The sequence below is a fragment of the Puntigrus tetrazona genome, unplaced genomic scaffold (genome assembly GCF_018831695.1).
Source record: "Puntigrus tetrazona isolate hp1 unplaced genomic scaffold, ASM1883169v1 S000000469, whole genome shotgun sequence".
Taxonomy (NCBI): domain Eukaryota; kingdom Metazoa; phylum Chordata; class Actinopteri; order Cypriniformes; family Cyprinidae; genus Puntigrus; species Puntigrus tetrazona.
The window spans coordinates 389,136-415,000 of NW_025048111.1; the positions used below are offsets into that span (position 1 = coordinate 389,136).

At 38.4% G+C, this 25,865-nt stretch overlaps 2 protein-coding genes across 5 annotated transcripts in view; one reads left to right on the forward strand and one right to left on the reverse strand.

Annotated features, from left to right (window-relative positions):
* Window positions 1–1,571: 1,571 nt before the first annotated feature.
* On the reverse strand, window positions 1,572–13,667 carry actr2b (actin related protein 2b). 3 transcript variants are annotated; one of them, XM_043231874.1, is made up of 11 exons: window positions 13,510–13,667; window positions 11,302–11,412; window positions 11,085–11,099; window positions 8,667–8,882; window positions 7,682–7,754; window positions 7,442–7,578; window positions 6,694–6,843; window positions 4,839–4,984; window positions 4,562–4,694; window positions 3,826–4,032; window positions 1,572–2,333 (listed from the first exon to the last, which is right to left on the reverse strand). In XM_043231874.1, exons 1-10 carry the CDS (start codon window positions 13,555–13,557, stop codon window positions 3,862–3,864), a joined length of 1,200 nt encoding a protein of 399 aa, XP_043087809.1. In that variant the 5' UTR covers window positions 13,558–13,667; the 3' UTR covers window positions 1,572–2,333; window positions 3,826–3,861. The 3 variants fall into 3 exon arrangements, with proteins under 3 accessions (XP_043087809.1, XP_043087808.1, XP_043087810.1); XM_043231873.1 differs by having other exon boundaries at window positions 1,572–4,032; XM_043231875.1 differs by lacking the exon at window positions 11,085–11,099 and having other exon boundaries at window positions 1,572–4,032; window positions 13,510–13,666.
* Window positions 13,668–14,356: 689 nt separating this feature from the next.
* Window positions 14,357–25,865, forward strand: part of phf10 (PHD finger protein 10) — a 12,412-nt gene continuing 903 nt past the window's right edge. The window contains exons 1-11 of one of the 2 annotated variants that reach the window (XM_043231881.1): window positions 14,357–14,491; window positions 14,791–14,897; window positions 15,450–15,580; window positions 15,754–15,837; window positions 16,234–16,376; window positions 16,961–17,110; window positions 17,259–17,368; window positions 17,473–17,620; window positions 18,959–19,078; window positions 24,530–24,638; window positions 24,822–25,010. In XM_043231881.1, the coding sequence (XP_043087816.1) occupies window positions 14,423–14,491; window positions 14,791–14,897; window positions 15,450–15,580; window positions 15,754–15,837; window positions 16,234–16,376; window positions 16,961–17,110; window positions 17,259–17,368; window positions 17,473–17,620; window positions 18,959–19,078; window positions 24,530–24,638; window positions 24,822–25,010 (1,360 nt within the window). In that variant the 5' untranslated portion in view covers window positions 14,357–14,422. The remainder of the gene's footprint in view (window positions 14,492–14,790; window positions 14,898–15,449; window positions 15,581–15,753; window positions 15,838–16,233; window positions 16,377–16,960; window positions 17,111–17,258; window positions 17,369–17,472; window positions 17,621–18,958; window positions 19,079–24,529; window positions 24,639–24,821; window positions 25,011–25,865) is intronic. The other variant, XM_043231882.1, reaches the window with a different exon arrangement.

The window sequence follows — 25,865 nt, forward strand, 5'->3', positions numbered from 1 at the left end:
TATATATATATATATATATATATATATATATATATATATATATATGTGTGTGTGTGTGTGTGTGTGTGTGTACAGGAAGTGCAGAATTATTAGGCAAATGGGTATTTTGACCACATCATCCTCTTTATGCATGTTGTCTTACTCCAAGCTCTATAGGCTCGAAAGCCTACTACCAATTAAGCATATTAGGTGATGTGCATCTCAGTAATGAGAAGGGGTGTGGTCTAATGACATCAACACCCTATATCAGGTGTGCATAATTATTAGTCAACTTCCTTTCCTTTGGCAAAATGGGTCAAAAGAAGGACTTGACAGGCTCTGAAAAGTCAAAAATAGTGAGATATCATGCAGAGGGAAGCTTCTGAAGCGTGCTCATCGAACCATGGGCCAAGAAATATCTCAAGACTGATTTTTCTAAGGTTTTATGGACTGATGAAATGAGAGTGAGTCTTGATGGGCCCGTGGCTGGATCGGTAAAGGGCAGAGAGCTCCAGTCCGACTCAGACGCCAGCAAGGTGGAGGTGGAGTACTGGTTTGGGCTGGTATCATCAAAGATGAGCTTGCGGGGCCTTTTCGGGTTGAGGATGGAGTCAAGCTCAACTCCCAGTCCTACTTCAAGCAGTGGTACAGGAAGAAGTCTGCATCCTTCAAGAAAAACATGATTTTCATGCAGGACAATGCTCCATCACACGCGTCCAAGTACTCCACAGCATGGCTGGCAAGAAAGGGTCTAAAAGAAGAAAAACTAATGACTTGGCCTCCTTGTTCACCTGATCTGAACCCCATAGAGAACCTGTGGTCCATCGTCAAATGTGAGATTTACAAGGAGGGAAAACCGTACACCTCTCTGAACAGTGTCTGGGAGGCTGTGGTTGCTGCTGCACGCAGTGTTGATGGTGAACAGATCAAAACACTGACAGAGTCCATGGATGGAAGGCTTTTGAGTGTCCTTGCAAAGAGAGGTGGCTATATTGGTCACTGATTTGTTTTGGTTTTATTTGTGAATGTTGAGATGTTATATTGGTTTCACTGGTGAAAATAAATAATTGAAATGGTATATATTTGTTTTTTTAAGTTGCCTAATACTTATGCACAGTAATAGCCACCTGCACACACAGAAATATTCAGCTTTGATATTGAGTTTTTTGGGTTCATTGAGAACATGGTTGTTGTTCAATAATAAAATGAATCCTCAAAAATACTACTTGCCTAATAATTCTGCACTCCCTGTGTGTGTGTGTGTGTGTGTGTGTATATATATACACACAATTTTTTTTTTAACATATAATATTTATATATAATAGCATTGTATGTATAGCATTCGGCAGTTATGCTGTGATCCAAAGAAGAAAAATAAAGAGAAAAAGTTGTGCTTGTCAATGTATAAACATTTTTAATAATAGATGGTATCTCAAATATATGCATGAAGAAGCAGATACCTCGATTATCCATGCTTTTATGTACTATAAAATGTCCATAAACAATCGGCCCCAAACAATATTATCCATATCTGATTTGCCTTCTAACCCCATTCACATAAAAACAGCATTAATCAAACAAAAGCAATTGTCTGACTGATATAGCAGGAGATTGTTTATTATTATTTCATTCTACGCCAGACACAGCACTGCAAGAGAAAATGAATAAAAAGTAAAAAAAAAAAAAAAAACCAGCAATAATTACAACAACAAAGGGACTAAAAGAATTCGTACAAATCTTCTTAATATATAATTTTGCATGTCTATGAGCAACATAAAACTTCAGCTGTAGCTGTTGAAACGTTTTCAAAGGCAGACTTTGCAGAAGACTGGCCCGCTTGATAAATACATTAGTAAAAATCCCACAGACTCTCAGTCCAAACTCTCAAAATGCTAAATAATAATAATAATAATAATAAACACTTGTGAGTAACCCCTGTTGTTACTCTGGACGAACACATGACACACTGACAGACAGAAAGAGCAGAAAGGCTTCTCTCAGCTACAGGGCTAAAGCTCCACGGCCGTAATAAGGTTTGGTTGCTCAGTTTCAGTCGTCGCAAAGCTGGCAGAGAACAGAAAACAAACCGGAAAAAAGACAAGTATTTTGTTTCCCGCCCTTCCATTACACACTGATGATAGCTCGTTTGTGTCTCTGTCACCAGACTGACATGCAGTACAACACATCTCACGGCGAGAGGATTCGTTACAGCTTCTAAGAGTCAGCCGTAATACAGACGTGATGACGGCGCCTGTCGGTAACACTCGGAAGCGTCGCTGTTAAACATTGCTCGTCGCTGATTGGTCCGTTTCTGTCACGCAGCACTGGCGCTCTGTCGTGCGTCTGCAAAAGTCCTTTCAGACACGCAAAGGTCATTCATTAAAAATGCATTATTTGGACAAAAGGCAGGAAACTTGCCTAACAGGTCGGAAAGAAAGAGCTAAAGTTAGCCTGCGCTCCGAAACAATTGCTTTGAAGTGTCAAAAGTAATCGTTCGGGATTTTGATCGTATCGTGATTTCTGCGGTTTTCGGTTGTTAAGACGGTTGAGATGTTTGAGAAACAATCGCAGGATTTATTAAATTAACTGCTAATAATAAAATGAAAAAAATGCTATTAAAAAATGAGTCCTCACCGCAACTATAACGAAAAAGGCACAGAGAAACAATTTTGTGAATCACTTCCAGAACGATTTTTTTTCAGTTGAGGAGCAATACAAACACGGACAGCCGATCAGAATTTAAAGCCGCAGACACGCAATATAATTCGCCGGTGTGGACGCTAATATCATGATCGTTACAGTAATCTTTATAGTTATGTCAATCTTGTTGTGAATGGGGCTTCCCACAGTAAAAGTGCTGAAATGACTGAAAACATCCATGTACGTTTAATCGTGATGCTGCAAAAACTAAAATCGACATGAATTTAATCTTTAAAAATAGAGTTTCTAATTTTATTCAAGATATACGTGCATTATTTGTCATTTATAGTACACACTACCATTCAAAAGTTTGTAAGACCGGTCGGTAGGATTAGTTTCTTTGGGTTTTTTTTTTTTTTTTTTTTAAATGAATGAAAAGACATCAAAACAATCCTGAAAAAGCCAACAATCAAAAATGAAACAAAATAAGCAGCACAATGGTTTTCAACATTGATAATAATATCATCATTTTCACATGATCTTCATAATAAGATGATTTCTGAAGGTTGTGACACTGAAGACTTAATATTTTACCGCATTACTAATGAAATAACCGCAGCCTCGGTGAGACCTATTTATAAATCTTTTGAATGGTAGTGTGCATATATACTATATATATGAATTTAGATTCTACATTATATGAAGAAGACAAGAAAACGTACTGCAAATCAGGAATGACTAATGCTGTGCCGACACACAATCATACGAGACCCTGGAGAACAAAACCAGCCATACTAGACAATATAATATCAAGATTTACAGATCATATGAAAAGCTGAAACCTTCTGTTGATGTATGGTTTGTTCGGACAGTATTTGGCTGAGAAACTATATGGAACCTGAGGGTGCAAAAAATATATATAAACAAAAAAACATGAGAAAAATCACCTTTAAAGCCATCCAAATGGTGTTCTTAGCAATGCATACTAATCAAAAATCACACTCCCATCCATTTACGTTAAGAAAATGTACAAAATATCTTCGTGGAACATGATCTTTACTTGATATCCTAATGATTTTTGGCTTACATGTTGGTTATATGACTGGTTTTGCGCTCCAGGGTCACAAATATCAGCGCGGTGACAGAGGACCAAACGCAACAGAAAACCACCCGCGGCTTTCACAATCCAAACCCATAAATCCACACCTGATGACACGAGTCACAAAAGAGACGGGGGGATGTTTATCTGACGGTGACGCCGAGCTTCTCCAGAACGCGCACGCCCTTTTCCTGATACTCCTCCCGCGTCAGCCAGAAGTTGTCCTTGTCTTTCATGATGTCAGCCAGCACCGCCCCTCCCAGGAACACCATGTGCTTGCGGCGGGGAGGGTCCTCGATCCGGATCTTGAATTTCTACGGAAGGCGTTAAAACAGACAGCGTGAGCAGAATTTCAGGGGAGCGGAAGAGAACGGACGTCTTCAACACGCGTCAAAAGCACGCCGCCCGCTTTGGGAGTCGACGGGAGAATAGCGAGGTGTACGGTGCGGGTTATAAACAGGTGGCCGAAAGGGTCTCGCGAAGGCCCTTCGTGTAAAGTCGATTGCTTTTTAATTTGCCTTCTCCGCAGTTTGGGGAGAAGCAGACGGACGCAGCGCTCGACCGTATCGGGCGTGCCATCTGTAATTGATCATTTATATATAGAGAGCTGAAACGCGGCCCACTCTGAGGCTCCCCAAAATGCTTTTCCAGGCCGACGGCCAGGTTTTAAATGAGACGGAGCTCAGCTGGGCAGGCCCGGGATTGTCTGGAGGAGGGATGCAGCGCCACCTGCTGGTGCTCGGGAGCCATTACCACACACCTGAGTGTCTTTAAAATACTGTCCCAGTTTACCCCATCGAAGCAATGTTGACGTTTACACGTGCATAGAAACGGCGAGCTTACCGAGAGCTTGTCGACGTCGCCCTTTAGTACCCGCTCTAGATAAAGCTGTTTGAGTTCCCTCTCTAGTCGAGAGGGCAGGCCGGGGTACATGGTGGATCCTCCTGACAGAACAATGTGTTTATAGAACTCGGCCCTGAGAGAGAAGGGAAGCGCAGATTAAAAAAAAACACACACAGTGAGCTTCATTGTCGCTGGAGGGGCCAGGGGCGAAAGGGACTGTGTGCGCTCGATGCTTTGTTTGTTTTAGTCTGGCGTAGCCGTGTAGCGCTGAGCTCACCTGGTGTCGATGTCTGCTGCTTGAATGGTGTTGAAGAGAAGCTCAGCCACTCCGACCCCTTCCACGTTAATGAGGTGAGGCTGGAACAGAGCTTCTGGGGCCTCAAAGCGCTCCCCTCCGACCTTAATAACCCGGCCATCGGGGAGCTGGAGAACAGAGGAGGACGGGAAAAACTTTAGGGCTTTAAATCAGTCACCCTGCCAATTCAGAAATATAAAGAGCTCTTTTGAACATTTAAATAGAGCTGCCAATACTTTAAAAAGTCATAAAATTTTGATGCTATTGCTGCTCGCGTATATAAATGACTACTTCCCTGAAGACATCATTAGATGAGATTTCCAATCAACCCCCGTGTTTTATTTTTAGTACTACATTCAGCAAGGTCAGTGATGGATTTCATAAATGCATAGTACTTAATAAACATTGCTGATAATCCATTCATACTTTCATGTTGTTGCAAAACCGCATGATTATTTTTATAAAACATAATTAGTCGCTTATGCTCACCAACACTGCATTTATTTGTTAAAAAAAAACTGATTTATATGTGAACATCATTTAAAATGTCATGTATTTTCATCAGAATTACTCCGGTCTTCAGTGTCACATGATCCTTCGTAAATCATTCTAATATGCTGATCTTTACAGTCACTTTGCTGAAAAAAAAAAAAGTATTAATTTTTTAACTATTATCATTGATGAAAACTGTTGTGCTGCTAAATTTAGGTAAATATCTATCTATTAATAATATATATTTATTTATTCATTTATTTATAAAACCCCCTTAATACATATTAGAATTTTCTGGTAAATGTAACTATTTTTAACGGAAAAACCTATTGCAAAAAAATATAAATTACTTTAAAGCCACATCTGATTTATTTATTTCATACATCCTTGCTGAATAAAAAAAAAAACTAACGAATTTCTTAGTGACTTGCATTATTAAAGTGCAGGATCATCAGCAGGTGTTTATGATTTATGTATTTGAGCTGATAAACGCTGTGGTATGTAATGTTGACACACCTCGTGTCAACATTTGTCTGATTTCTTATCACATGCTTCACTACTTCATTACTTCAGTTGACCTCGATCATGAGATGTTCCTGTTGGACTGGCTGCACCGAGCAGAGTCTCAGGTCTGAAGGGTAACCCACAGCCGAGCATAACCCCGATGACTAATGAGAAATTGGTGCCGGGTATATAAAGAACCCATTGAGAAGTGTCCAGAGGTCGGAAACGCAGAGCTTCCCAGATGGGGAAGGAGGACTGCGGCTACGCAGGAAATGATGTTACATGCTGGTTAAGCAACTCCGACGCCACGCAGCCTAACTTGTTCAAGCGAGAGAGTTTTGAAACCTTTCTTTTTTTAAAAAAAAAAGAAAAGGTTCAGAAAGGAAATCGAAAAAGAAAAAAAACGCCGCACCCATGCCTACAACCTCAGAGTAAAAAAAAAGGAACTTTGCAGAGAACCGCTTTTCAGCATCCGCTGCCCCCTTGAGGACGCTCGGCGCAATCGCACGCCCGGCAGCCAATCAGAGTCCAGCAGAGTCTGGCGTCTCACAGACAGGATGTCAAAGTGCAGCCTGAAGAATTTCCCCGCTGCTAAATCCAATCCAAAGAGCCTGTCACCATAGAAACGCAGAACACTTACGCGTCCCAGCGGGAAATTTGCGAAACCACACACTAAAAACCCCAGCCAGACAAACGTCTGCCTCGCATACTGTAACGTAACGTCTTGAAGAGCAACTTTCGAACATCTCAGCGAGGAGGCCACTTTCGCCCCGCAGGCCGTTAACACCCTTTTAGGACGCCGGCTTGTGTTAAAACGGTTCGCGAGACTCGTAAAACTGACCGTGTAGGACTCCACCAGTACGGTGGTCTCCAGAGCAAGCTTCTGCTCCTGCTCGATGTTGTATCCCACGTAGCAGAGCTTCTCCTTCATCATGCGCACCGTCTCGAAGTCTGCCGAATGGTTGAAAGCATAGCCTCGCAGCAAGAGCAACTGTGACGAAGAACATTTACCACATTTTAAGGAATAAAGGTTTGCTTTTTTGAGCTGCTACTGAAAGAATCCAATCAACATTAAGCATGCAAAACCTATTTTTGAACGCAACAACCACATAAACGTTTTTTTTGTTTTTGTATGTTGTATGCCAAAAAGCAAGTTTTTTGTGTGATGTTTATAATAAATGCTGCGGATAATGAATTGGTTTAATGGTGATTATGATGTTTAAAATTGTATTTATCGATATTTCATATTATTATCAATATATGAGCACTTCGTAGGTGCCAGGTGTCACAGTTAAAGTGTAAAGGGTGCTTCAAACGCACTATGTTTTTTCAGGTGGATGCGTTTCACACTTGTATACGCACTTTGCTTTTTGCTTCATGGTTCAATTTCAATACAAGTTAGGGATAGATCCTTGGAACTTATTCTTACTAATTAAAAACATACGTCTTCAAAACTGTTTGAGAATGTGTGTTAACGTGCGTCATTTTAGAAAAAAGGTAAAAAGGTACAGTTGAGTTGTGTTTATTTTAAAAACCCCGTTGTAAAAAATTCAAAGATGCTGAAGCACGTCAACTGAAATGCTGTGTACCTTGATGAGATAGCGTGTAATGTCCCGTCCAGCAATGTCCAGCCTCCTTGTAAGATGGGGCAGAGAGAAGCCCTCGTACACAGGACAGATGTGGGTGACTCCATCGCCCGAATCCACCACCACCCCGGTCAACAGGCCTGGGTGCAGCACAACGCACAAACACCGATACAATCGCTGATGGTTGACGGTAAAACGTTTGCCAAATCAACACGCCGAAGTTAAAAACCGTGGAGAACCCACCTTGAGCGTAAAGCGTCAGGACGGCCTGGATGGCGATGTAGACCCCGGCAAACTGGTACGTCTCAAACATGACCTGAAGGACAGTGGGACGAACAAAAAGACAAATATAAAATATATTTTCTTTATAAAAAAATATATATATTTTCAAGCAATGCCTGAAGTGACAAAAACACAGAATGCAGCACTGATCAACAGTTTCTGTAAAAGGTAAAGTTTTCACAAAGGCTGCAATTATTAAAACAAATGTGAACAATAAACAATTTGAAAAAAGTCCTCTATTTGAATATAGTGCGTGAAGCTGAATTACTTCACATGACCATTCTTATATGCTGCTCAAGAAATTATTATTATTTATATCAATGTTAAAAACTGCTTAACCATTTCGCAGGCAACCATGATACAGGATTTTTTTTAATTCTTTAATGATTCTTTGACGCTCTCTGGAAAATAATTGCATTTTTGGCTTAAAAAAAAATGTATGCTGATCCCAAACTTTTGAATGGTAGTGTATATTCACAGTTTGAGGCATTAAAACTATCCAGACTATTGGGAGGCTACTTAAATTTCCTTTTTAGTGACGTTTTGAAGATTTCACACTAAAAGAAGTAATTTTGCAAGACATTATGAGCAAAAATCATAGCAACATAATACAAACTTAGGAGGGTAGGCCTCATTTGAATATATGGAAAGTCTAAACATTTTTTTTTAATTACATTTTTTTAATTAACAATAAAAGTGCTTAAAAGGTTCTTCGCAGTGATGGCATAGAACCACTTCTGGTTCCACAAAGAACCATTCAATCAAAGGTTCTTTAAAGAATCATCTCTCTCTTACCTTTTATAACCTGAAGAACCTACTTTCAAGACAAAAAAATCTTTTATGAAAACGTTTTTCAGATGTTAAAGGTTCTTGATGAAAGCATTCGGACAAAAAGGTTCTTCCACGGCATCGTGAGGCACCTTTATTTTTAAGACTGACGACGCACCTCTATGATCTTCTCGCGGTTCTTGGTCGGGTTCATGGGCGGTTCTGTGAGGAGGATCTTGCAGTTGCGTGAGTTGATGTTGAGCTTCTCTGGACCGAAGGTGTAATCCCATAAGTGCTTCATGTCATCCCAGTTCCTGACGATGCCGTTCTCCATGGGATAGTTGACCTCCAGCATTGAGCGCAGCTCACTCGCTCCGTCTCCCACCATCAGATCCTGAACATTCACAGATCGCAGGTTAAAAGCTATGATGGTCACTATCCACCAAAAACATTTCAGGACAGATCCTGCACTCTTTCACTAGAACCAGCATGCTCTAACAGCACATCTCCATGCACGTTTTAGTCATCTTCATTCACAGTTGACCATAACTACAGCGGGGGAAATGAGTATTGAACACGTCACCGCTTTCCCAGCAAATGCATTTCTAAAGATGCTGTTGACGTGAAACTCTCACCAAATGTCAGCAACAACAAGCAATTATTGCATACAAAGAAAACAAAACAAACAAGTCTCTTTGTATGTAAAGATCACTTGTGTTGTTAGCAATAGCAGCAAAAACAGGGAATTACTTTGCTGTATATCGATAATCGTTACATTTTATTAATCATTTTAATTATGAGAACAGGGATATCCACACTACAACTATACGGAAGAACGATGTAATTGCAATCGCTTTTTTTCAAGTTGATGAAAAATAAAAGCCAATCAGAATCCAAGTTAAAGAGCTCATGCATTTAAAGCGGCAGACAGCAAAAGTGCAGTGTTTTTTTTGAATAAACACGTTTACAAATCGTTGTATAGTGTATTTCCTTCTTTCGTTTGTTCTTTGCAGACACCTCTAATTTGAAGGACTGGATGTTAATTGTACAGATTATCATGTTGAGAAGGAGTACTGTGTTTTTGGTAGCGCCATGTGTTTCCTGTGGAGCCCCGCTGTCCTTCAATTTCATCCGTCTGAAAGACTTCCTGGGTACGGCATGACTTCGGCAACGTCTTATTTGTTTGAGAAAGGAAATGCGGACTTCTCGAAAGAGTTTTAAAAAGGAACTCCGTGTGTGTGAAACGATATCTTGTGAACACCAGAATCTATTTCTTCTAGTTCCTCAAACGTTACAGAGGGCAGAGGACACCGAACAGACAGACGCAAAGCGCAGAGACGTCAACATTTCCCTGCGTCTTAAGGCCAACTTCTGCTAAATCTATTTCGGACCGGAGGAGGAGGAGGAAATTAAGCTATAATGTCTGGTGGGGAACTGAAAAGGTGCCAAGTTCTGTGAAAAACATTAGCAGCTTTGAAACGAAGACAGAGTGCAGCGTAAGAGCACTTCGAGCAATTCACTGTGGTAAATATTAGCGTATGCAAGACCAAAAAAAAACCAAAAAAACAGCTAAATATTAGTGAGAAAGTCTGATTCATTCTCCATGGCAGATTGAGATAAATCAATACACAAACAGAACAAGTAATACAACTACGATTAGAAAGGGCTGGGCAATATATCGAATGCTAACGATATATTTAAATTTAAGAAAAATAAACCGGATTTGATTAGATTGATCCTATCCAAATGAATTCAGGTATAATGAACCAACTTACCCACAGCATTTAAATATTATAAATAATGTAATACATTTCTTTAATAAAAAATGCATTTAAGTAAATCTTATTGTGTGTTATTGTATAATACTGCGTTACGCTTAATTATTAGTGCTGTCAAGCGATTAATCAAATCCAAAATAAAAGTTTTTGTTTACATAATAAATATACACAGTGCACATGCATATATCATGTATATACAAATACATGCATGTGTATATACAAGAAAATGTTCTGTTTATGAGGATATATTTATATATATAACATTAAATATAAAAACATAAATATATACATGCAAAAACATGTATTTTTTTCAAAATACTTGTGTATTTATATATACATAATAAATATACACAGTACAGTATATATATATATATATATATATATATATATATATATATATATATATATATATATATAAATAATGTAAACAAAAACTTTTATTTTGAATGTGATTAATAGTTTGATTTGGCACTAATAAATAAACATTCTCCTAAATATTTATCTTGATTATATTTAATTGCATTAATGTTGTATTTTACTTATTGCACTAAACATTTTGAATTCAACCGCTAAAAAAGCTGCTGAAAAAAATTGAATCGTATGTCTATATTTAATATTGTGTATACTGTATATTATATTTTTTTGGCAATATCACCCAGCCCTGGTTATAAGGAATGAGATGCTCTACAAAATAAAAGAAATCAAAGCTCAGTAATATATGGACACCTCTGAAATACTGCATGATGCGACACACTCTCCTCAGCAGGCGATCGGTGTTAAAAACAAAAACAAAAAAACACACGTCAGGCTGAACTTACCATTTTTTTGTTATTCTACTTCATGTGAAGAACGAGAAGGAAAGAGCGCAAGTATAAAAAAAAGTTGAACAGGAGAGAATGAAGGCTTGCTTTAAAACTAAACCAGAAGCTGAACAAGTTTCACAAATGAACTTTGATAACCCATCATTATCTACCGTCGTTCTGAGAAGGCCACAGCAAACTCCTAATGGATCATCCGAGCATCCAGAAAGCTCACCTTAATCTCAATGTTGCCCACTTTAGCTGTGGAGCGGATGATGGGCCGGCCCACCAGTGCTGGGAAGATGTGTTCTGGGAAGTTGGATCCGGCATAGCCGCACTTCACAAACTAAATGATTGAGAGGAAGAGAGAGAAAAGTCATGTATGTAGTAATACTGTATTCATCCTCAATGTAAAAAAAAAAAAAATTGCATGTACATATTTTGGAAAAATGTTTGGTTTATATATTACATATATGCATTTATAATATGCATTCTATGAATATAAAAGAAGTGAATGCATGTAAACATTTTCAAAATATAGATTTTGCGTGTGTTTTTACACATAATATACACAGAATACACACATATAATATGCAAACAAAAACCTTTATTTTGTATGCGATTAAACACAATTAATCGCTTGAAAAAAATAAGTTAACATCACCTGGGTTTCCTTCAAGAAAAATCATAATACATTTTTAATTAGATCTCTGTGACCAGCAAACGTTTATTATTCTTACATATTTTGTGCACAGATCATAATTGTTCAAGGCTGATTCTGATTGATGATACAAGCAAAAAAAGCTCTTTTTTTGTTGATTATGAAAATGAAACAACAAAAAACAACATCGAGCTCCTATTGTTTGCCAGTCGAGTGATACATCTGCATTGTCCCTCATGATGACCTTCACAAACTAAAAACTAACTTTGAGGTCTAAATGCAATTTTCAGATGTTAAAAATGTTTTTTTGTTTGATTTTAATTGTTTGAAAAAAAAAAAAAAAAACAGGTCTAGTCAACTAACATTCAGCCGATCACAAGGCGAATCGTCTTTTTAATGCCAAAAATCATTAGGATATTAAGTAAAGATCGTTCTCAATGAATATATTTTGCTCATTCAACTACTGTAAATACAGGCTGTCGTTTGCACCCTCAAATATTTAAGCAGTCTCTCTCAAAGGAATATAGCCCTGTCCCGACAAACCGTACATCAATGGAAAGCTTATTTATTCAGCTTTCAGATGATATATAGCCCAAATCTCAATTTCAAAACGGACCCTTACGACTGGTTTCGCGGTCCAGGGCCACAAACGCTGTCCTGCTTGTTGCTGTGGATGAAAGCATCAGCTGAACGAGACATGATTATTGGGTTCTGCTGTCTTTTGTTGTGCCACGGATTTATTATATCAACATGAACTTACTTTCTACATTAAGTGCATAATTCGTTAAATCAATAAAGTGATTAATTTCCCTGCTACTAACAACTGACTGCTTAAAGTCAACTCTCCATCCAAAGCTAGATACAGCTAAAGAGACCGGTTTCATCCCTCACTCATTATTCCAAAAATGGCCTGAAGGCTTTCGGGCTCATTTATTGGTCATCGGGCGAGTAGAGACGCTTTCTCTGTGGTTTTAACAGGTGACATCACTTCCTCGTTGCGCTCTCTTTCATTGGCTGATTTTCCTGACCAAGCAGTTTTGCCATTTACTGAAAACACTAAATATTCTCGAACCACAATTGTTTCCAGATCCTCGAGCCAAAAACCTGCCCATGTCACCCAGTGGCCAAACGTGACGCCAGGACACAAGACCACGCCCCCAAATTCCAAAGCAACTGATGCCAGCCATCAATTCTATTATGTTACTCTTATCACGTACCAACATTAGCGAAACACGACCTTTCCGACTCTAACGGAGAGGTGAGGAAGCTTGCAATATGCAAAGGATGATTTCATAACAGGCAGCGTTTATAGATCAGCTGTACCCACGGCGACGCAAAATTCATTTTAATATCTATTTTGGTAGCCGACTGACTGGAGCAAGCCAAAACCCTGCTAGCTGAAATTTAGTGTATGCGCATGCGATAAAGGACGTATTTTGTTGCGCGTGTATTATCACATAGCGATATATCAGGAACATATAACCAAGTCAAGCCGCATTTAGCAGGAAATGTGCTGCTAGCGTCTAATGCAGTGTCTGGAAAAAGTATTTTGTTTTTGAATAGGATACATCTAGAACACAAATCCCTTCAGAGTCGGATAACACCGGTCTCAGCAGAGAAGAATATGAGGGCAGAATAAATGCAGCTGTCAGACATTCCTTACAGCTGCGCTAAGCTTTCGTGACTTCCTGTTAGGGCTCTGACTGCCTGACTCTCGTTGAACTTTGCTTAAAAACCAAGCGAGACAAAAACAAACGGCAGGTGTTAGAGTTGTGGACGTACCCCTGTTCCGTTATCACAAACCACCACCTTTCTTCCTTGGCTGTCCATCTTGCAAAGCTCCGGAGCCGTCAAAGGCAGCCCAACTTTCCGAACAAAGTGCTACAAGCACTCAGCAGAAGCAGGTTTCACTTCCTGTTCCAGAAGCTCGCGAAAGCGGACGAGCCCCGCCTCGTGGGTTCGGATTGGCTGACAAGACTTCCTGGCCGCCTGGGATTGGTCAGTTGGAAAGTCATTCATGAAGCGTTCACCGCAGACTGAGAACACGTTTACCGTAACCTGTCTTAAATTTCTCATGAAATGTATGTCACCGATCAACAGTTTCAATAATATGTAACTTCTAATGTGTAGGTATAGTAGAAAAAGCATTATATCTCTTTGTACATTTTTAATTCAATAAATAACAAAAACTGAAATGTGCTTTCTAACTGGCTAAATGTAATTGTAAGATATTAAAAATAATAATAATCTTAAGTAATGCATAAGGATGATCCATGGCTTTAAGTAGAAGACACAAGAAGACACTACCACACAGTCCTTGTTGCACTTTAAAAGACATTTAATGTATAAAAATTACATAAGTAAGGAGGAGTGTAACTTTAATAACAGGAAAAAGGAAAATTTAAATTAAATCTTAAAAATCATTAACAAATAAATGGTTATTAAATGAATAAAAAGTTTTGTCTATTCATTTAAATTTCAAACTCTTAACAAATACTTCCCATCATTTGAATATAATTCCAATTTAAAATACACCAGATCTTAATAAGAATATATTTTATTCGATATAAATATACATTCAAAATAAAATCTTTAAGTTACATTATTACAGACTTCTCGGTTGCGGTCGGAACGCTTCCTCGCGCTCCTGGTTTCCCGTCGGAATGTGACGCTCTTTCATCCGCAGAACATCAACATGGCAGCGGTTCTTTCGCCGAGACCGTGCGATAGCAACCCTGCGACTCCTGGGACGCAGTCTGTCAAGGTTTGTGGGTGTTTAGGGTTACATCTTGTCGCACAGTCCACGGTTATAGCATCGTAGTTTGTAAGGCGTACATACGCGCAGTTACCGAGTCTATAACAGCGCGAATTTGAGAAAGAGGCGTCTTTGTTTATTTACTATTAGCCTGCTAGCCGATGGAGCTAAATGTATATATATGAGCAAACGATGCTCAGAGAAATAATGCCTAGCTTCCTCCTAGCTGTTTCTGGACAGTCATTATTAGTTTTCAAGCCCTCATAAATTAATTTCATGCGGAATCATATTTGTGACTCGTCAAACAGGATGACATCGAGGAGAACTCCAGTGATGGGAGTCAAGCCCCCAAAAGACGCAGGATGGGCTCAGGGGACAGTTCCAGGAGCTGTGACACATCCAACCATGAGCTGGGGTGAGAGTTCATTACACGGTGACATGCTGAGCTGCAAATCAGATTTAAGGCAAGAAGGCCCGGTGAATAGGGTTAAAAACAAAAAAACTAGCTGTGATATCAGCATACCCCAGATTATTAGGTTTAATGCAAATGGGATATAATCCTTATATCAAAAATACGTTTTTGTTTACATAATATATGTGTGTGTTCTTTGTATATTTATTGGGTTTGATAAATACACACACACATGCATGCATGTATATGTTTACGAAAAATTCATTCTATTTGTACATGATAATTTCTATGAATGTTTTGAATATTTTCAAAATATATGCTGTGTGGCTTTTGTTTTTATGTATGCATAATAAATACACGTTATGTTAACGAAAACTTATTTTCAGTGGTATTATGTAGCTGTTTTTTCCTTGAAACTTCATTTTTCACTCGTGTAGCTTCTAGTATTTCTGTCGTCTGTTGATGGCTTTATTGGCTGGCCACAACTGGTTTTGACTCTTTACTCTGACGCATTGATACTTTTACCGTGTATAGAGCTGTTCTGTTTCATTACAGACCAACATACTTTCCCGCTGAGAACCTGACTGAATACAAGTGGCCTCCAGATGACACAGGGGAGTATTACATGTTACAAGAACAAGTGAGCGAGTATTTGGGAGTCACGTCATTCAAACGGAAATATCCAGGTATGAATAATAAGCGCCTTATCTGTCTGCGGAGAAAATGGAATTGAGAGGTTTTTACTTTATTGGCCAAATAATGGATATATTTTACGAATTCGGATACTAATGACAGAAATCATTGTTTGCGTTGTGCTTTCTGAATAGCTTTGCCATTTTTCTTTTCAACTTCATACCAGATTTGGAAAGAAGAGACCTGTCTCACAAAGAAAAACTTTATCTGAGAGAGCAAAATGTCATTACAGAAACACAGTGCACTTTGGGTAAGAATCCAGTTTTGCTCTTTTCTTTTTTTTTCTATCTGTTCTATTTAGTCTAAATGATATCAAAATTAAATATAAGAAAATAAATATGTATGTATGTGTGTGTGTGTGTGTGTATATATATATATATATATATATATATATATTCCAGTTAGAGTTTCTGTAGCTTGATTTGTTGTAGTAGTTGTAAAAAGCAACATGCACACTAAGTCTGAAGTGTTTGTAAGCCTTTTTTGTTTACAATAGTCATCCTTTCCTATCAAAATGCATGCTACACATGCAAAAATGCAGAAAATCGAGTTTTTTTGTAAACGTGACTATTTTTTAACGTGCAAAAATGTTAGACTGAGTGTTCAGTGACATTAAGACTAATTGCAAGATCTCTCTTCTCCCCAGGTCTGACCGCTCTGCGCAGTGATGAAGTGATTGATTTGATGATTAAGGAGTATCCAGCCAAACACGCAGAGTACTCCGTCATACTCCAGGAGCGAGAGCGCCAGCGGATCACTAAAGAATACTCCGTGAGCACTCTTAGTGCGGTGAGTGACACACACTCTGTCAATTATTATTTATTCAGCAAAGACACATTTAATTGATTAGAAGGGACTATTAAAAATGCTTTTTACAATTGTCTCAACCTGAAAGCAATACCACCGATTGCACAAAATATTAAGGCAGCACAGTTGTATTTAAAATAGTTTTTTTTTATAGTATTTTATATGAAGATTATTGTAATCTGTGGCTTCTCCTCGGTGGCTGTTTTGTTCTCTTTGACTGGTTTATGCATTATTTCGGTTTTGCACAGTTTATTTTAAATCTTTGGATGGAAACATAGCCGCTGAAAACCGTAGCTGTGATGTTAAATTCAGCTTTCCATCAATTAAAAATAAAGAATATTGAGAAAATTTTAAAACATTAACGTATAAAATATTTGCAATGCAATAGTATTTATATGATCTAAAACGAATGCTTCAGTGATTTCTTAAAGGAAAGTCTGGAATACATTTATATGCAAGGATAATTGTAATTATTGTTTAATTTTAAGTTTTTTGCTGAAAGTCTGTGAGTGCTAATGTGCTGACTGTTTTTTTTTTTTTGTTTGTTTTTTTGGGGGGTTTTTTAGCAAATGCAGCAGCAGAATCCTCAAAAAGTTGAAGCCAGTAAAGTGCCCGAGTACATAAAGAAAGCGGCAAAAAAAGCTGCCGAATTCAACAGTAATTTCAACCGAGAGCGGATGGAGGAGAGGAGGGCTTATTTTGACCTTCAAACACATGTAAGATATGCTCTTTAATCTCATAATGATTGTGTACTGCGGCGTGTAAAATGCGTGTAAAGCTACTTCGCAGCACAGAACATCCAGGGAACAAACAACAACCTAGCAACATCTCATTGCTTGTTTGCCCTTTCTCTTTAACCTGTAGATTATTCAAGTACCTCAAGGAAGATACAAAGTCCTCCCTCCAGAAAAAACCAAGACCGGTCCGTATCCAGTCGCCCTCATTCCTGGCCAGTTCCAAGAGTACTACAAAAGGTCCATTTTTGCGTTATTTAATTACTCCAAAATCCTGCTGAGCCGCCAGTGCGCTCGAGAACGATGAACCTCTGGGTGTTTCCCTGCCTCGTCAATGTTTGTAGGTACTCTCCAAACGAGCTCCGCTACTTGCCCTTGAACACGGCTCTGTACGAGCCTCCGCTGGACCCGGAGCTGCCTGCCCTGGACAGTGATGGTGATTCTGATGACGCTGAGGACGGGAAAGAAGACGGCAAAAAAAAAGGTTCCTCGGTAAGTTGATTTCACATGGGCACGTTACTAATAAAACCTTTTACATTTGGACGACTATAAAGCCAGGTGTTCGGTTTAAAGATATCAAATGCAATTTGGAGCCTTAGAAGCAATGCCAAAATATATGTTTTTCTTTTATATTATATATCTCCCCCTGCAATGTGGAATGTTTGCTAATAAAGAGTGATATTCGGGGAGGAAAAATGTATGCTGGGACGGGTATTACTAGTTTTAGCTAAAACTATGAAAAGTCTTGTTAAGCTTAGGGCTGGGACAATTCATCGATGCATTGCGACTCGAGGAATGATCTGGCATCGATTCTTAGATCAGGAGTCATCAAACTTGAAGGACCAAACTTGGTGCCCCCCCTGCCTTAGATCCAAAAGCATCAAAATGTCGTGTCAAGTTATTTTATTCTGCATTGAGCGGGTCTCTCCCTTATGGGTGCCGCAGTGTTGAGATCGGCATGACCAGCCGGGTCTTGTAACCCAGCCAAGTTGCTAATAGCAATAAAACTCCTCTGTAAACGATTCTGAGCTTAGCTTTGAACATCAGATGTTGCTGCATGCTTTAGATACAGCTGCACTCTGCTTGTTTCCGCATCCTTACACACGCTTGAACCTAAAATAATCATTCATAAAATTCGCGAAGGTTGAAGCGGATTTACAAGGTTGTTCACGGTGGGCTGCGTTTACTTTCATCTCGTGTCATAAAAGCATTCTGAGCCGAGGTGAACTTACGTGTTGGTCGAACACACAGCGCGTTTGAGAGTGTGTATAAAAAAAAAACTACATTGGAGCGCCATCTGCTGTTAAACTCTAAGCTCAGATTCAGTTTCAGAGGAATGGCTATGCATTCTGAAAATCTCAGAATCAGTCCACTAAGCGATTCTACATCTATGTACTGTCCCAATTAGCGTGCATATTCATAGCATGTTAGCTGTTTATTGGTACTTGAAAAGCGCAAATTAATTGCATGGCCATATTTTGGGTCCCTTAATCCACCCCAACAGCCGCCTTACTAACTATTAATAAGCACAAAATGAAGATTTTAGGCAAAAGTCATGGGGTTTCTCCACCCCAAACTGAATATGCCATTAATCACTTCCGTTCCAAACCTGTTAAAGCTTTGTTTGTCTTCAAAACACAATTTAAGAAATTTTCGATGAAATCCGAAAGACATGGTCTATATTCTATTTAACGAGTCGCACCATGTTCACTCTGAGGACCAAACCAAATCTACAGGTGCTCTTATAAGAACTAGGCTGAAAAACCTTATAATATTACAACTCACGGCTAAATTGCATTAAGTAAATTTTTATTTCATGTTTACTTTCAGGACAGTTCATCGGGAAACACCTCGGATGGAGACAGCCAAGACAGCGCAATTCAATCCAAAGTCAAGAGCAAAGACGGCACTCCTCGCACCATCCAACACAAATCTGTCCCTGGGTACAAGGTAGAAGAAAAAAGGCCCTGATCTTTTTTTTTAAATAACCCAACACCTCTCTTCTCCCCTTTTCGACACCCCTCTTTTCCAGCACTTTCAGCAGAGAAGTCCTCTTACTTCTGACTTGATCATCATGGTCCAAACACTCATGCACTCTCTCTCTCTCTCTCTCACACACACACACACACACACACACGCACACACTCTCACTCAGACACACACACACACCCCTGGTGGTCATAGATCGGGACTGCACATGTCAATGGAACTTCCTTTTCGTTTGAAGAATGGCACACATTTTTTCAGTGCCAGGAAACCCAGTGACAGTTCCTGTGTTCTGCACAGACCTTTGGAGCAATAATGTTTTTGTGTGGTACTGCCATTAGTTTAGGGCTTTTTTTTTTGTTGCTGTGATGCACTTGTGAAGGTATATACCCTTATGAAATGGAAAAATACTTCATATAGCTTAAAATACCTCTATTTATCTCTCTACCTGCCCGCTTGCCTGTCAGTTAAACTGAAGGGCATGCGAGCGGTTTCATTTGGCTGCTAAACACTAAGGAAAGTGTTAATAATCCATTGATATGAAACAATTGATGAAATATTAAAGGTGCACTCAGTAACGTTTTCCCTGCTTTGCAAATGTGTAGACATAAGAAAAAAGAATTAAATAGGACTTTGGATTGCAATCATGTCAGTCGAGTTATTTTATTCTATACCCTTATGGGTGCCGCAGTGTTGAGATCACATGACCAGCCGGGTCTTGTAACCCAATTAAGTTACTAATAGCAATAAAAGCAGCACCGATGTTTGGATTGCTCAAGGCACATTTTTAAAACTCTTTTATATCAAGCAGCAGTTCATAATCACATTTGCCAAGCTCCAAAAAAGAAGAGGGCAAACAAATATTAAATAAAAAGGAATTTAAATAAATTCACAAATAAAGTAATATATTTGTAAATGTCCGATTTATTTGTGAATTTGTTTTTTAAATTTATTCTCCTAACATATTTTTTTGCATATCATTTTATTTATTTATTTGTTGTTTTTTTATTTATTTGTAAATTATAACCTATTTATTTGGAAATGCAAAACAATTACGATCCATTAAAAGATCATAAAAGGTCCGTGCTACACTACGTCTTCATACAGCTTGAAATATCAGTATTTTAACTATTGTAAAATGTTGTTATTGCACGCTTGGTCTTAAAGGGGCGGTTCACACAAATTTGTGAAGCACAAAAGAAGATGTTTTGAAGAATGTTGATAACTACAGTTTTGCTTACCATCCAGTGAGCTATTCCTTTATTATTGTTTAACTACATTAAGCAGAGTTTAACGGTTAAAGTAAACTTACTGAGTGCACTTTTAAAGTTAGCTTTATTTGTCATGCTAGTGATGCATTACTCTCTTTCAGGCATGAAATGGTTATCAAACTACTGTTTGGTATAACATTGTCAAACTGAATATCAGTGGTTTTCTACACTGACTCTATGGGCACCTTAAATATGCTTGATATCTGTGTTTCCTTTGATTTAGTCTGATTAAATTGTGTAAGTTGTTTTTTTTTTTTCTTGTCAAAATGCTTGCCGGATCAACAAAAGGTTTACCTTTACGCATGCCAAATTGTCCACAACTAAATTTACACAAAGTCAATTACAAGTAATTTGGCGTTATAATGCAAGAAATTGCTTTCATTTTAAGCTGCATTTCTGCTTACCTAAATTATGCTCTGTGCAATATTCGCATTGTTTCTGACGGTTTTAATATTCATGTTTGAAAAGGTTTTGTTTATTCTTTTGGCGAAGAAATGTAGAAGAATGAATTAGTCCCCAGCTGAATGATTAGTCATCATCAGTTTCCCCTGTGGTTCTGTTATCTCAGGAAGTGCGAGCGGAGTAAACTGCCCCAGGCTATTATAGCACACTACTAGAAGTATGCATAGCATGTACGTTTTCTGTTTTAAATACAGTACCCAAAATAATTCTCGTTCAATAATTCTGCTGCTGCACATTTTGTCCCACAATGCATTGCTTTCTAACTGAACTCTGAATTCTAGAATGAAAGGAAGATGGAATTTATAAATATTTTTGCTAGATGAGAACTACACAGCTCTCAGATGTAACCGTATAAGGTCATGTGACAAGTCTGCTAGTCTAAATGGTTTTTTTGTTGAATGTTGCATACTGTTTAACTTTTTTAGACAGCCTCATTTATTTTCTCCTTTTAGCAATTAGTTTGCCAGGATTAAAGGCCTGTTCACACCAAGGACGATAATCAGCGAGACAACTAAAATGTTACATACAGATATAGCAAACTAGCGGATGATAACATTCTGTTTATTATAAGCACATGCTGAAGATGCTTTAGGTGAGCTGGGTGGAAAAAAAATCTTCGATTTGGGTAATATTGTTCTTGTTGTAGTTGTGGCGTGGACGTACCTGGTTGTCGTAGGATTTGAACAAGTTGTCGTCTTTGGAGTGAACAGTGTTTTAGGATGCTGAACGGGATACTCCACCCCAAAATGAAAATGTTGTCCTTAAAGGAACACTACACTACACTTTTTTTTTTTTTCCCCAACTCTCCGGTTAGTAAGTTTTGTCGTATTCGAATCCATTCAGCCGATCTCCGGCTCTGACGATAGCACTTTTAGCATAGCTTAGCATAGATCATTGAATCCAGTTAGACCAGTAGCATCGCGTTCAAACGTGACCAAAGAGTTTCGATATCATTCCTATTTAAAACTTGACTCTTCTGTAGTTATACCGTGTAATGAAATGTCGTGAGTTTCTAGATACGACTAGGAACCATACTCTCAATCCGGCGTAATAATGAAGGAAGTTTGCTGGCGTACCATTTTTGAACGCGATGCTACTTGGTCTGATTGGATTCAATGATCTATGCTAAGCTATGCTAAAAGTGCTATCGACTGAATGGACTCAAGAACGGTTAAACTCAACTTATTAACTCTGGGGAGGGGTTTAACACTGTCTAGGTCCAGGAAAGTATAAAAAACATCATCAGAACGGTCCATCTGCCATCAGTGGTTCAGTCAGTGTTTTATAAGGAGATGGAAATACTGTTTGTGCGCAAAAAGTCATCTAAATAATGCCTGTATTCAACAATCTTCAGTATTTTTCTGTGTTACCATAGCGCCGTTTCTGAGAATACGCAATGAACGCAAATATGGTACGCTGTTCTGTGTCAGCCGCACCTCAAGGATACGTTTTCTATACGTATTTTTGCTTTGATTTAAACAAAAACAGCATATGCTTGTGCTGAGGCTCCATAGTGAAGTGGAGAGACTTTCTTAGCGTGCAAATGGTACTCTCATAGCTTCATAATGCTGCAGTTGAACCACCGATGGCAGATGGACTATTCTGACGTCTCTCATACTTTTCTGGATCTGACAGTGTTCAGCGCTTGACATTTACAAGCCTCCCGGTTTTCATCCGAAATGTCTTGTATAGACGAACGAAGCTTTTATGGGTTTCACTTCAGTTTCATTTTCGGGTGGAGTAACCCTTCTGGGTGTTCTTTAGCGGTTCATCATCATCGTTTTTAAGGAAAGATGCTGTGCCTGTAGTTAGTTGAATATGGTCTTGATATCAGTGTGTGTGTGTGTGTGTGTGTGTGTGTGTGTGTGTGTGTGTGTGTGTGTGTGTGTGTGTGTGTGTGTTCTGGAAATGTCAAAACTCTCGAAACAAGTCGACGACCTTAATCTGATTTGAACCTGGCGTTTTATTCACAAATCGCTGCAGCACTTCTCAAAGTGTTAATTTCTTAAAAGCCGGCAGGTACAGCTTCTGTTGATCCTCTCACTGTACAGTATGTTGTTGGCCGATTTCCATCCTCCTTTTATGCAACCTCTCGAGTCTTGTTAAGAGTGTTTGTAGTTACACAACATTAAATGTTCTCCTTGTGTGGGTTTTTTTTTTTGTTTGTTTGGATGTAACGCTCTTAGTTCAGCTGGTGTTTTCCTGCTGTGACTGAATGAAGGATGTAGTCCTTCCGTTCACACAAGCGCGAGCTTCACTAACATCTAAACGTGTCTTTAACCTGTAGCCTGGCCTGCCTCTTTACACTTTTAGTTTGTTTTTCCACAATGTTGTCACTGCTCTTTTCAGTTGAATGGTTTTTATGGTAGGGCCTTTGACATGTCAGTATTTAGAGTAACCTTTTGAATAAAGAGGTTTTAAAGAAATTAGACTGTAGCGAGATTTTTAACGGCTGTGAGCACCGAATGAAAGTATAAGTAGCGAAGTTGTTTTCTATTCTGCGTGCTGTTTTGGTGTTTTAGACTTTTTTTTTTATGCGCTTACGTCACTGCCTAGTTGTTCACGATGTAGCAGACTTAATAGCAGTTTAATGTGTTTTGTAGTTTCCTCTGTCCGAAGTACGTGAATTGTGAACAATGCAATATTTTTCTGCCTCGCTAAATGTTTTCTTCAAGATTTTTAGGCCGCTTTGCATGTCAGTCTCGATATAAATGCTGTCATTTATATGCGTTACTGTTCAAAAGTTTGGGGTGAGGCGTTTTTCAGAAATGTCTCGCCAACAAAGCTGCATTTATTTAATAAAATGATACATGAATGAAAAAAATCTTTAAATGAACATTTAATATTAATATTTTGAATAGTGCTGTCAAACAATTAATCGTGATTGATCGCGGTCAAAATAAAAGTTTTTATTTACAAAATGTGTGCGTTGTATATGTATTATGTGTATATATAAATACATGCGTGTATAAATTTAAGAATTGAAAATGTTACATATACTTTTAATATATAAATATGTTTATATGAGTATAAATAGATATTAATAAAATGTGTGTGCGTGTCTTTATATATACACATAATAAATATACTTTATATTATAAAAATATACTATATTTTGAATGCAATTAATCGTTTGACAGGACTAATTTTGAAATGGAATTGCAATTTAAATTAAGTTTCCTATTTAATAGATCAAAACATCTTTTGTTATTATCAATATTAAAAACTATTTTGCTTCTAAATATTTTGCTAAAAAATATATACTCTAATGACTAGAAAGTTATATAAAGAATATTTTCATCGTTATAAACGTATTATAACGTCACTTCTCATCAATTTAATGTATTCATTCTCTACAAACTTTTAATTTCTTAAAAAATCTCTGACCCCACAGTTTTGAACAGTAGTGCGTTTATCCTAATATGTGAAACCGATTTTTAAATATTAAATTTTTTTAATTGTCTTTGTTGCTTGTGTATTTACATGCATTGACTATTTGCACAATTGAAATATCAGTCTATCTTAATACCTTTTAAGATCCTGCATCCAGTTTACTCTAGCATTTTAACTGATTTCATTGTAAAAAAAAAAAAATGGTAGTGGTTTTGATTCAAGCATACTATCACATGGTGTGTATGACCTTGGTTGCCATGGCGTTTATAGCATTACTCTGCCCTTGCAGCCTAAGGTCATTCCCAATGCTATATGTGGCATATGTCAGAAGGGTAAGGAGGCCAACAAGAAAGGCAAGCCAGAGGCTCTCATCCACTGCTCCCAGTGCCAGAACAGCGGTAAGTCCAAACTCGCTCTTCCTAACTCTTCCTGGGTTCACTTCCCAGTTCAGCTGGCGTCTTTCAGCTATATGCTTACGTAACCGAACTGGAGGCTGTGTTGTAATATCTCGTTTCCCGAGTGTCGGGACTGCTCTGCTTTTCTATGAAGCTGTGAGCACAGCGGCTTGCGTTTGTGCTCAGGTCACCCGTCCTGCTTGGACATGAGCGTGGAGCTGGTGTCCCAGATCAAGATGTATCCCTGGCAGTGTATGGAGTGTAAGACGTGCACCGTGTGCCAGCAGCCGCACCACGAGGAGGAGATGATGTTCTGTGACAAGTGTGACCGAGGTTTCCACACCTTCTGCGTGGGCATGGACTCCATTCCTCTGGGTGAGTCTCCAGACCTCGTTCTCTGCCTCGTTTAATCTTGATGTGAATGAATAAATGCGTGAGCTAACGGTGTCAGGGCAGGGGAGGACAGGGCAACGGTTAGCTAGGATTTTATGATACAACCGTTTAAAAATCTGCAATCTGAGGGAAATACTGAGAAAATCTGCTTGTGGTTTAAATGAAGTTCGTAGCAATGCATATTACTAATCAAAAATGTAGTTTTAGTACATTTGCAGTTAGCCTATTACTAAATATCTTCATCGAACATGATCTTTACTTAACATTATAATGATTTTTGGCGTAAAATGTATAATTTTGATCCATAAAGTGCATCTTTGGCTATTGCTGCAAATATACCCCAGCGACTTAAGACTGATTTTGTGCTCCAGCATCACTTTTGTTCTGTATTTTGCCTGTGGTTTTACCAAAAAGAAAAATGTCTAGACTAAAATGGCTACATTTTCAACACTGAATTATTAAAGGCAAGTAAACAAATAGTAAAAATAAGAACAAACTAATAATTTGGCAAGAGCATAAATAAATCAAACTGAACCGACTTCAGGTACATACATTTAAAAACCCTGCATAGTTTCCTTTTCATAAACAAAATATTGATTAATCATCGTTTATTAGGTGGCTGTCTCTTTAACACAGAATGAATGCTGATCTACTGTTACGGGTGCCTTTTCTTTCTCATCTGTTAAGTTAACGTATGACAAAAACGGCTGCGTTTAGGATAAGATCCTATGCAGGACGATACGTGATGTATTTTGCGCATACTGGCCGATAAATGTGAAAGAGAAGTCCGTTCCAGCCCAGAAAAAAAATCTTTCTCTGCAGTGGAAACAGAACGGA

What these genes read in the sequence shown, in the direction of transcription:
- actr2b (XM_043231874.1), bottom strand. Translation starts at nt 13,557, where the DNA reads ATGGACAGCCAAGGAAGAAAGGTGGTGGTTTGTGATAACGGAACAGGG. An exon ending in GCAGCAGACATCGACACCAG is followed by an intron (nt 4,695 to 4,838) that starts GTGAGCTCAGCG and finishes CTTCTCTCTCAG; the next exon opens with GGCCGAGTTCTATAAACACA. An exon ending in GCGACGTCGACAAGCTCTCG is followed by an intron (nt 4,033 to 4,561) that starts GTAAGCTCGCCG and finishes CGCCTTCCGTAG; the next exon opens with AAATTCAAGATCCGGATCGA.